This window comes from Chinchilla lanigera, unplaced genomic scaffold (assembly GCF_000276665.1).
Source record: "Chinchilla lanigera isolate Chin_1 unplaced genomic scaffold, ChiLan1.0 scaffold00043, whole genome shotgun sequence".
NCBI lineage: Eukaryota > Metazoa > Chordata > Mammalia > Rodentia > Chinchillidae > Chinchilla > Chinchilla lanigera.
Genome location: NW_004955444.1, coordinates 4081326 through 4093785, shown reverse-complemented (window position 1 = coordinate 4093785; position 12460 = coordinate 4081326). Strand labels below are relative to the sequence as shown.

At 40.6% G+C, this 12460-nt stretch overlaps 1 protein-coding gene across 1 annotated transcript in view; it reads left to right on the top strand.

Annotated features, from left to right (window-relative positions):
- Positions 1-12460, top strand: part of Zfhx4 (zinc finger homeobox 4) — a 177247-nt gene that overhangs the window by 22291 nt on the left and 142496 nt on the right. The window contains exons 2-3 of the mRNA XM_005392196.2: positions 77-2712; positions 3579-4081. Coding sequence (XP_005392253.1) covers positions 123-2712; positions 3579-4081 — 3093 coding nt within the window. The 5' untranslated portion in view covers positions 77-122. The remainder of the gene's footprint in view (positions 1-76; positions 2713-3578; positions 4082-12460) is intronic.

Genomic DNA, 12460 nt, shown 5'->3' with positions numbered 1-12460 from the left:
AAATTAGTGATGGGCTATTAGTGAACGGTGTCATTATTTAATAAAAATGGCTTCTCTCACCTTATTTTTTATCCAGGTCCCTGACAGGCTGGATGAAATGAGATCCCCATGTAGCAATTGCCATGGAAACCTGTGACTCCCCTCCTATCTCAAGGCAGGAAAATGGGCAGAGCACATCAAAGCTATGTGGAACGACACAACTTGATAATGAGGTGCCAGAGAAAGTTGCAGGGATGGAGTCTGACAGGGAAAACAGCTCCGCAGATGACAGCCTGAAAACGGATGAGCGCAAGAGCGAAGGCTTGCTGGGTCTCAGCCTGGAGAATGCGGCTGCCACTCAGGTTACCTCGGCAAAGGAGATACCCTGCAACGAATGTGCCACTTCTTTTCCTAGTTTACAGAAATACATGGAACACCACTGCCCTAATGCCCGCCTTCCCGTCCTGAAGGATGACAACGAGAGTGAGATCAGCGAGCTAGAGGACAGTGATGTGGAGAATTTAACAGGGGAGATAGTTTACCAGCCTGATGGGTCAGCGTATATAATTGAGGACTCCAAAGAAAATGGGCAGAATGCACAGACTGGGGCGAACAGCAAACTCTTTTCCACGGCGATGTTTCTGGACTCCCTGGCGTCGGCGGGAGAGAAGAGTGATCAGTCTGCTTCTGCACCTATGTCATTCTACCCACAGATCATCAACACCTTTCACATCGCTTCATCCCTCGGGAAACCATTTACAGCCGATCAGGCTTTCCCAAATACCTCAGCATTAGCAGGAGTTGGTCCTGTGTTGCACAGTTTTCGTGTCTATGATCTCCGACACAAGCGAGAGAAAGACTATCTAACCAGTGATGGCTCAGCCAAAAACTCCTGTGTGTCCAAAGATGTCCCTAACAATGTGGACTTGTCCAAATTCGATGGTTGTGTGAGCGACGGGAAAAGGAAACCTGTTTTAATGTGTTTCTTGTGCAAGTTGTCTTTCGGCTATATCAGGTCGTTTGTAACCCACGCTGTGCACGATCATCGGATGACCCTCAATGACGAGGAGCAGAAGCTCCTCGGTAATAAATGCATCTCCGCCATAATACAGGGGATTGGCAAAGACAAAGAACCTCTTATAAGCTTTCTGGAACCAAAAAAATCCACTTCTGTTTATCCCCATTTTTCTACTACGAACCTCATAGGACCCGATCCGACCTTCCGCGGTTTATGGAGCGCTTTTCATGTTGAAAATGGTGATTCTTTGCCGGCTGGCTTTGCCTTCTTGAAAGGGAGCGCGAGCCCCGCGAGCTCAGCAGAGCAGCCGCTGGGGATCACCCAAATGCCAAAGGCTGAAATGAATCTGGGGGGGCTGTCTAGTTTAGTAGTGAACACCCCAATTACCTCTGTCTCCCTCAGCCACTCATCGTCTGAGTCTAGCAAGATGTCAGAGAGCAAAGACCAAGAGAACAACTGTGAAAGGCCCAAAGAAGGCACCGTCTTACACCCCAACGGGGAGTGTCCCGTCAAAAGCGAGCCCGCCGAGCCGGGCGACGAGGACGAAGAGGATGCCTACTCCAACGAGCTGGACGACGAGGAAGCGTTAGGTGAACTCACTGATAGTATTGGTAACAAAGATTTCCCTCTCTTAAACCAAAGCATTTCTCCTTTATCATCCAGTGTGCTAAAATTTATTGAAAAGGGTACCTCGTCCTCCTCCGCGACTGTTTCTGACGACCCAGAAAAGAAAAAGCAGGCTGCTGCCCTGAGGCCCAGCGGCAGTGTGGCCAACAGCTACGGCATCGGTGGCAAGGACTTTGCAGATGTGAGCGCCAGTAAGGACAGCGCCACAGCGTTGCACGCCGGTGAAACTGCCCGGGGAGAGGAAGACAGTTCAGCGACTCCGCACCAGCACGGCTTTACCCCTTGTGCGCCTGGAACGCCAGGCCCCGGAGGAGAGGGCTCACCAGGCAGCGGCATCGAGTGTCCAAAGTGCGATACGGTTCTGGGGTCCTCGAGGTCTCTTGGTGGTCACATGACTATGATGCACTCAAGGAACTCGTGCAAGACCCTCAAATGCCCCAAATGTAACTGGCACTACAAATATCAGCAGACCCTGGAGGCCCACATGAAGGAGAAGCACCCTGAGCCCGGCGGCTCGTGTGCTTATTGTAAGACCGGCCAGCCTCACCCGAGGCTTGCCCGGGGAGAGAGTTACACGTGTGGCTATAAACCCTTCCGCTGTGAGGTCTGTAACTATTCTACCACTACCAAAGGCAACCTCAGTATTCATATGCAGTCAGACAAGCACTTGAACAATGTTCAGAATCTTCAAAATGGCAACGGAGAGCAGGTGTTTGGCCACTCTGCCCCAGCCCCCAACACCAGCCTCAGTGGCTGCGGAACACCCTCTCCATCCAAACCCAAACAGAAACCCACCTGGCGGTGTGAGGTTTGTGATTACGAAACCAACGTGGCCAGGAACCTCCGGATTCACATGACCAGTGAGAAGCACATGCATAACATGATGCTTTTGCAGCAGAACATGAAGCAGATCCAGCATAACCTGCACTTGGGCCTCGCTCCGGCGGAGGCAGAGCTGTATCAGTACTACCTGGCCCAGAACATAGGCCTAACTGGGATGAAGCTGGAGAACCCCGCCGATCCTCAGCTCATGATCAACCCATTCCAGCTGGACCCAGCCACGGCCGCGGCTTTGGCACCTGGACTCGGTCAGTATTCCCTGTCCTTCTGCACTGTGATTGGCTTTTCATCACCTTTTGATTTGGTGTAGCACACCCAGATGAAGCGGTGAGTGCCAGCAAGCTGGGGACTGTTTACTAGAAAGGACTTTTTCTCTTTGAGCTGCATAAGCAAACTCTCTGTGCTTCCCCTTCAAAGCTAAATGGACTCTGGAGAGCTAAGGGTTAAGGGACCAATGGCAGCATAGGAGAAGCCAGCAAACTTTGTGCCCGTTCAATAGCTTGATTAACAAATGCTAATTTCCATTACTTGTTGCTATCAGCAGCCTTACTTCATGAGGTGTGTTTTCAATTTTGATTTGCTTATTCCCCAAAACATCAAACTCACACTTCAACAGGAATCGACAATTATTTTGCATTAAATATTAAAAAAATGATTTTAGTGGTTGTAATGGAAGATACCTAAGCTAACTAGTACCATTACCGTATTCCAGGTATTTGGCAATAGATTACAGCCACATGTACCAAATTAGCCAAATCTTATCAAGCTTTAAGGCAAATTGGGAAATAACAATTAGTGTGTACCTAAGTTTATCTGAGCTCTTAAACTGCAAACACGTGACTGTTTTGTTATGGTATTGATCAACTTTCTTGTCCTGGAAAATACAAATTTCAGAATGACATCATGCCCGGTAGGAGTAATTAAAGCTATCTGATGAGGGAATTTAGAAGTTGAAAGGGATGATTGTAATTGATCCTGATTCAATCCTATTACAGCTTTTTATAGTTTAAGCTCTAGAGAAAGCACATTCCTTGTCAAGACTTTATTTTACAGAATCCTTTGTGTGTGCTGTGTTTTCTAGTCTCTATTTTTCCTTTTAATTTTTTTCCTGTAGTAAATAATGAGCTGCCGCCAGAAATCCGGCTTGCCAGTGGTCAGCTAATGGGTGATGACCTGTCCCTCCTTACTGCAGGAGAGCTGTCACCTTATATCAGTGACCCAGCACTGAAGCTATTCCAGTGTGCTGTTTGCAACAAATTCACCTCTGACAGCCTGGAGGCCCTAAGTGTGCATGTGAGCAGCGAGCGCTCTCTCCCCGAAGAGGAATGGAGGGCGGTAATTGGAGATATCTACCAGTGCAAGCTCTGTAACTACAACACTCAGCTCAAAGCCAACTTCCAGCTCCACTGCAAGACTGATAAACATATGCAAAAATACCAACTGGTGGCCCACATCAAAGAAGGGGGCAAAAGCAATGAATGGAGGTTGAAGTGCATTGCCATTGGCAACCCTGTTCACCTAAAATGTAATGCTTGTGACTACTACACCAACAGTGTGGATAAATTACGCTTGCATACTACCAATCACAGGCACGAGGCAGCCCTGAAGCTCTACAAGGTAAGCAGTGACATCCATTTCCGTTGGCACAAGTAGACAAGGGAATTAACTGTTTCAGAGCTAGGAGCACAAGTCTGCAAGTTAAGAAAAATAGAGAGAAGGGGAAAAAAGACAAGGTACAAAGTTTCTGATTCACATTACTGAAATTATATTGAAATATATGGAGTGGAGGATTTATTTTAAAGATTTACCCTACGTCCCGGGGATACCTTTCAGTGGCATTGCTTGCTTCGCTGACTTCCCTGCAATGAAGGAACTTTTCTGGGGTACTGGCATATGAAATGCAATGCTTTAAAAACCTCCTGCTATTTTTTAAGATAAAAACATTAGCTCCACCCTAGTGGTCACAGGGAGCAGAGGACAAAGACAATATCTCACTTCGCGAATGCGTCATCTTTAGTTTGGTGACAATCGTTTTTTATGTGTGTGTGCTCTCTGTGACATTGAGTAAGCACACTCTCCTTTAGCATCGGTTGAAAGTCTTCAAAAATAAACTCTGCCGGCACTGTGCATGACCATTTCCCTAACTAGCGATGCCTTTCAGAGGGGTGTGATATACATAGATACGCTCATAGGGTGGCAAATGTGCTTTTACTTTTCCTGGGACAAGCATGCAGGTGCAATGCGTATGTGCAAGCAATGAACAGCATGTATTGCACGATTTATCTTGGCGTTTTTTACACTTTAATTACAGATTAATTTGTTTTCCGATGTTTGTTCACTGGATTGTTTTGATCGTCTTGGTTCATGTACAAATGTAACACATTTATTTCAGTGATGAAAAACTTGGTGACTTACTAAAAACTTCTTTTTGTCCAGATGAGATTAAAATTCAGAAAATATTGTAAAACATTAGTCATTGTAACAAGCTCTAAACATGATTACAAAATCCATTTTGCAAGTGTTATCTATTGATTCATACTAGAAATCAGTGATAACTATTCTATCAGGAGTCAACCAACAATTAGAATACCTGTAGCTTTTCTAATTCTATTTAAAATTAGAAACATGCAACAAAAAAGTAGATAATGGTTATCTGGATTAGGTGCAAGAATTATTTATTTGGGCTGGTGCAGTACTTTATTTCTTGAAGCTCATATTTTAGATGGCTGTACTCGGCATAAATACCTAAAGATTCAGTGTGAAAATGCATAATGTAGTTCCTGTGATATTGACAACTATGTAGATCAATAATGAAAGCATTAGGTTTGGGCTTCACAGTTAGTGGGGAGTACATGCCCTAAAGATGGAACACTTCTAAGTCAACACTATTGATAATATAATATGAAGGATTAATTGTATTATAATTCATAGGTTTTACAGCAACTGTTGACAACTGTTCAGTTGTCTGCTTTTTTTTCTCTGTTGCTACCTGACCTATTAAAACTTTTAGAATTCCTAGGAGAAAGAAACAAACATTAAGTTTTTATAAATAATAGATTTAGACCCTCAGAGCTATATAGAATATTCATGAACTGTGTTTATATTCACGCAGTTCCTCTAACACTTTAAATTAACGTGTTGTGAATAGACAATATAAATGTACAAATTTTTCTATTTTATTACTCTCACATGGGAACCTGAAGAAGAATGTTGCTTTTTATTTTTTCAGGAGACGTTATTTAATCAAATTGTTTGATAGTTATTTAAAGGTGTACGGAGGTGTGTACATTTTCTCTGTTAGGATGACTCATATATTCTCTAAGTGTGGATTGTCCACCTTACTCCGGGCAAGGCAATATGCTAGGTGTCAGAGTTACTCTGGAAGTTCCTTTGGGGAGGTATTTGGATATTGCTTTGGAAATTAGAACAATAGGTAAGATAAAAGCTTGATTCTAAAGAAGGCTTTAAAAGTCAGAGTGCTTTAGACTCCACAAGCAAATGATGCAATCTTACTTTGAAGATCTTATGAATCATATAAAAATTTACTGGTTTTTAGTTGGATAAATTACACTGCTTAGTGTAGCATATGGTCAACAAACAAACAAAAACTTACCTTGCACAAACAGCTTGAATTAAAAGAGGACTGAAGAAAAAATATGTGTGCTATTGAAAATGTGTTTTAAATAATTAGAACTATATTCTTTTACATTGCCCTTCAAAGAGCATCCGTCATTGCTAGTAACAACTAGAAAAATACTCCAAAGTAGCAGCGTATTGGAGCTGCTAATTCCAAACTGATTTCAGAATCTTTGTGAGTCATAGGATTTTCAAGCATGGTAATGAGGATAGTAGGCCACTTGGTTGGTTTGCATTGGCAAAATGAAATTGGTTCATAAGTAATATTGCTTGCATTTACATGAGACCAACAAATTAGCCTGGCCTGGGAAAAAGCATGCTTTATCATGTGGCTAAAATATTAAAATTAGACTTAAAATACTTAATGAGTTAATGACTACATAATAATCTCCTGTATAAAATTCTTTTCATTTATATCATTTTGTGCTGTGAATTAGTTAGACTTTAGAGGGAAGGGACAAGTAGCACATGTAAGACAAATACAGACCTTCAAGAAAACAGCTTTTCTCATTATTGACAGTACAGTGACGCGTAGTGCTCTCAATGTGGTGATGTGTCATTTTGATTTGAATAAATCGCTTTATCCCATGTGTTGGCAAACTGAAGCAGTCTTACCTAAAAGAAGTGTGTGTCTTTATTCTAGTTTAAGGAGGTTAAAAGTTAAAGGTTAGGGGTTAGCTTAAAAGCATCATCTGCCTAGCTGCTTAACTTTAAACTGATCAATTTAATGAAAATCTGTTTTACAGATGTTGTTTTAATGTATTTGGCAGAATTTAGGCAGCTTTAACATTAGACATATGCTAGTAAAAATTATTTCTTTATTTGACCAGAACAACACCTTTCCTTTTATGTTTAAGGTAGATGGTTGTGGGTTACGATATTTTGGCAAAGAACCCGGAGGCAGAATGTGTTGATGATCTTTCCATATGGACTGAAAAAAAAAAGATACCTTTTCGTCTATTGCTAGCAATGGCTGCAAAAACAAACAAAGCTGAATTCATTTTTGGCAGTAGTATTTTCCTTAGAATTTTTTGAAGAGCAATTTTGTTATTGTTAAGAAACTCTTACTCATTTTTTTTCAAGTAAAATTCTCTAACGTGCTAAACACTATTGAATTTTCAGCTCCTTTAGGAATTTGAATGTTAAAATAAAATTGGCCTAGGAACACAAAAAAAAAATGGAACTGCAGATTAACCATAATCTTCACTTTTAATGTAATAATGTACGCTTAAAGTGAAATCACCTTAAATAAATACTAAATGCCTAGATTATTACATTGGTCTTGCAAGGTAAATCAGTCTGTCTGTCTGTCTATGTATCATCTATCTACCTATCTATCTATTTGTATAAAGATACATTACTATAAATACAAATAAGAATGGTTTAAAGCTAACCAATTTATTAGACTTAATTTTATTTTTCTAGCTTCATGCTTTTGCATTCTTTGCATATTTTAGCTCAGTGATGTTCATAATGGGTTCCTAATAAATATTTCTATGATCAGTAATGGACTAATAAATTAACTAATGAATGTATTAAAGAACCCCTTTTACTTCTAATCTTCATTTAAAAATGTATTACAATTTGGTCTTCCTTTTAAATGACCCAGACTTTTTCTATAGAGTCCAGGGAAAGATGTAACGAGAAGCATTTAGCATTACACAAACTGCGGGAGAACAAGTAAGACTTTGGCATGATTTCAGATTCACAGAAGAATTTGTTCTTGACTCAGGGTGGCTAGAACTTTTCTGGCCAGCTGACTGGTATGGCCGCCACCCTGTGCAGAGCATGCACACGCTCTTTGATGCACCTGCCTCTCAGCTGCTGTCTTACTATTATGTGTGTTTTTAAGGGAGGTGTTCACAGCTTTGCTGGTTCAGAGTCAAAAGTAATTACATGGGCTTTTCTTCTGCTTGCACCTGCTAGCGGTGAGGCAGAGGATTCGGTCTGAATCCCGTAATGCTATTTTCATATATGGATTTCAAATTGGCTGAGAGCAGTGAGTGAATCATTTGTCTCCATGGTGAGCAAAGGAACACACGTGCAATTTAGTTGCGGATAACTTTAGTGCAACATTCCCCAAAGATGTTTTTTGGGGTTTTCTCATTGTCTATGTTATAGATAAAAGAATATGAGTTAAGAACTGAAAACACGGGGAAGGGAAGGTCACAAAGGAGAGGACGAAGAGGTACATGGAAGTACGTGCAAAGATAGCAAAAAGGAAGTAATTAGCTTTGTTTACTTTTATTTTTTTATTGTTTTTACTGTAGGAAATAATAACTAGATCATTTTGGGGTTAACTAAGTCATAAGTATTTCATCTTACTAGACCTGAGTCCAGCTTTGCAATTTAAAATCAAATATACCAAATCTGTGCTATTTCCTTTATTGAACTGTCCCCTTGTGATGGTGAGGAGGTCAGGAGACCCAGCGGTACACAGCTGCACAAAAACCGTGTGCAAAAGGAAGTTGAAGGATGAGTGTGTGTCTAAAAATCTGAAACAAATTTCTCTTAATCTTGTTCTGGTCATGTGGTAAAGTTTAGGTAAAGAAAGCTATTTGCAGAGATGAACAAAGTTTTTTTCTTTTCTGCTGAACATTATCCTGAATATGGAAATTTTTGCACTCTTTGTATTAGTTTCAGATTAATGTTCATTTCAAGGTTGAAATGCACTGTGAAATGTAATGCCAGTTACAGGATTTCTTTTTAAAAAGTAACCACAATTCAAATTTTCCTATTGTAGTCTCACAAAAAAGAGAAGCAGGGGTTAAAAACATGTTTCTGTAGTAGAACAATTCATACTTGCCTAATACTTGTAACTAATAAATACACGGATGAAATGAAGAGGACGTGGTTAGCTCATAGCAACTAATAAATCACTTGTGTTTTTAGATCACAGTGTAACTGGCCAGCCCTACCAGCTACATCTCCTTCTGTTTTTAACCTTGTAATTTGCTGAAACACAGCCATGTGTTAGGACAGGAATACTGCAGCACAAATACAGACTTTTTTGACTGCATTCGTATGGCAAATAATCATGTGTTGTTACATTATGGGCTGAGACGCCCCTTTGTATTCACTCAGGAAAGCAAAGGCCCAAAAGCTATCTGTTGAACTAGAGATATGTAGTTGGATACATATCCATTCCTAAAAAGACGGATTTAGATCAGATGTTGGAAAGTTATTACATCTAAGTCAAGATAGGTAAAATAATTTTTGTGTGTGAAATTGTTGTCAACCCAGATTTTTAGGAAAAGCACCCCAAACCCCCCATCTTATTATCTACTTGTCTTTCTTTAACCAATGCTACTGACTTCCTACACATCAGGCACATGCTGTCAGACTGTTTTCAATTTTTTAAATTCTTAATATTTATCCCACCCAGATCGCCTCATCACAGAAATACTCCATGGTGCAAGATTACCTAATTCCTCAAAAGAGAAGCGTTCTTTTAATGAAGGGGAAGGAGGCCTTTTTAAAAAACTAAATAAGTAAAAACAGAGGAGTACATCCAAAAGTATAAATGACTTTTAGGTCTTTTCCTGTGTATGTTTTTAAGGACCTGCTTAATCTTGATGAATTTGAAATATCTGGGGAGAGAAGCACTATATCAGAAATCAGGGTAGGTAGAGTCGTGCCCTTCCCTTAAACCTTTTTCATTTACTCTATCTAAACACAAGCATGCGCACGCACACACCAACACCACCACCACCACACGACCGCATCTCAGAAGCGTGATCAGCAGTGTGGCACTCCCAACCCCCAGGAGCGCGTCAACCCCTATTGTATGATTGATGCAACTTTTTATGTGTAAGTTGTGCTCGTTCTGTCCCGTGTGAAACATGGGTACGACTTAACTGAAAGTAGTAAATGGCTCATTTGTCACCCAACCTGGGGTCGTTTAGGTAAAGCAGAAAAATGTGTCCTCTCATAATTAATGCACTCTCGTGTGTTTCCTGGGCCGAAGTCTACCTGCTCCAATCAGTGGAGCTTGGGTGCCGTTGCCATGGTGATTAGATGGGTGCCGGGATGGCGGGCAGCAACACAGCCAGGCACGTATGTTAGGCAGGACTCACGCTGCTGAAAGAGGCTTGGCCAGGAGGGGAACGAGGAGGAGATGCGTGCACATAATGACCAAGTTCTGCTTCCAGGACATCTGGCCTTCCCCACTTCTCCTGGATAGGCTTTACCGAGTTTGCTCGGAGTCTGAGCCTCAGCTCAGGCTGAGTTCAACTAGATGTGGAGATTTGTTCATTACTCAGATAATTCAAGCTTTCAAGGAAGGTACTTTTCCCAAAAAATTATCAAGGGATTTCAGGAGAGCAAAAGGAGATACGATGTATGCAAAAAGGAAAGGACAACCGTGGAGATGTAGCTACCTACCTACCGAGAAATGCTTTTGCAGATTCACTAACCTAGGAGTGTGGTGACTGGTACTGTCACAAATGTCCAACTTCTGCAGAATATCCACATGAGGTCTCAAATTACAACTTCCAATAAACACAAGAGCATTTATTCAGCACTTGGCATGAGCCAGGCTTTGAAATGCCACTGCGCACTATGGCTGTGTCCACGAATCCGTTGGGATCTTCCTACAGGCTGCTTTGAGAGGATTTTCTAGGGTGATGATTTATAACTCTGATCTCAAAAGTACAGCTTATATTTTTGTGATTAGATGTCAGGGGTGATGATTTAAGCTTTCAATCCAAAGAACTGGTCACCAGAAGTTTCCAGGGTTTTTTTTCAACAATGATTAAAGGAGTGAGTGTGGCTGGTCTTCTGAATTATCAGTAGATGTAGTAAATTGTGACTTACATGTGGGGGCTACTTTTCTTGGCCTAGTACATTGCAGCACTTTCTTGATTAGTTTAAGGCAGGGATTATGGTGGAAATCTGAACACAGGTTAGAGCTTTTCTATTAGCTGGACCATTTATGTAGTTTTTCAAAAACCAAGATAATTCTATTAATGCATTGCCTAGAAAATAAAGAAAATCCCTTAATAAGAATAACCAGATTGCTAAAGTAGAATAATTTTTGAAGAATCTTTGCAAATTCAGTTTAGCATATGTTCAGTGAGAGTTATCTAAACATATATTATTGTAACTACCAGTTACACTGTTATTACCATTTTTATCTGTGTCAGCATTTTATTTTACTTGGTGTAAGAATTCTTCAATAAATATTGTTTTTCCTATCTTTAAAGAAAAGGACTTCTGTAATCTTGAGTGTAATACATACATATTAAATGTGCATATATAAATATAAACACATATGAAGATCACACTCATAATTTAGATTTCCCAAAAGCATTTGTTTGAATGGAAGTATTAGCATAAAATACACATTTACCTCTCATGTTGCTAAAGGGATAAATGTTAAGTCTCTATTTACCCATGAAGCAAATATTAAGGAGTAGTACAAAGGAAGGTATGGTTGAAGAACTATATCCTTGTGTATCTGCTGCTAAAATTAGTTGAACACAAGGCTGATGGTGGAATGGAATGAGCTATTGATAGATCCAACTTCACTGGTTAACTCCAATTTGGAAAGAAAACTTCTAAAATATTAATTTTTACTCTGTGATCATGTGTCCTGTGGAAAGAGTAGCATCATGTAGAGTTGGAAATTGATTATTTACATCTGATCACATGGGATATTGGGAAGAACCTACCAACGGTATTCTTTCTTCTGATGCCAGCTTTTCTGTCACCTCTTCTGGTAATCGCTTAGATATTTATGGTCTTTTATAATGGCACTACTTATCAAAGAGATAACATTTACTGACAACTATCTCAATAAATTAGATGTCTTATATACATTATCTCATTTGCTATTTTATTAGTCATCTTTCCTTGTTGGGGCAAAATACCTGACATGCACGACTTACAGGAGAAAAGGTTTATTTTGGCTAATGATTTTAGAGGTTTTGGTCAGTGGTCAGCTGGCTCCAAGGAAGAAACATCCGAGCAGAGGGGCTGACAGGGGACAGCTGCTCATTACATGGTGAAGAGAAGTGAGCAGGAGGAGCGCCAGAGAGCCAGGAGGGAAGCACTGGGGACAGGATGGCGTTATAACCTTCCAGGTTAAAGGCTTCCGGTGGCCTGCTTCCTCTGGTGAGGCTCCGCCTCCTCACAGCAAGGAGGCTTAATCTATTGATGAGGTGACTGCCCCATGTCCTAAGCTCGTTCCAAAAGCGCTCCCTTTGAACATGAGCCCTGTGGGGGGTACTTTTGTTCCAAATCATAATGTTCTTCCTAAAATTTAAATGTTATCATTCTCTTTTAAACGTTAGAACATTGAAATTCAGAGAAAAACACCTCACTGAAGTTCTCAGTGAGACATGAAAAGCCTATGCTAGA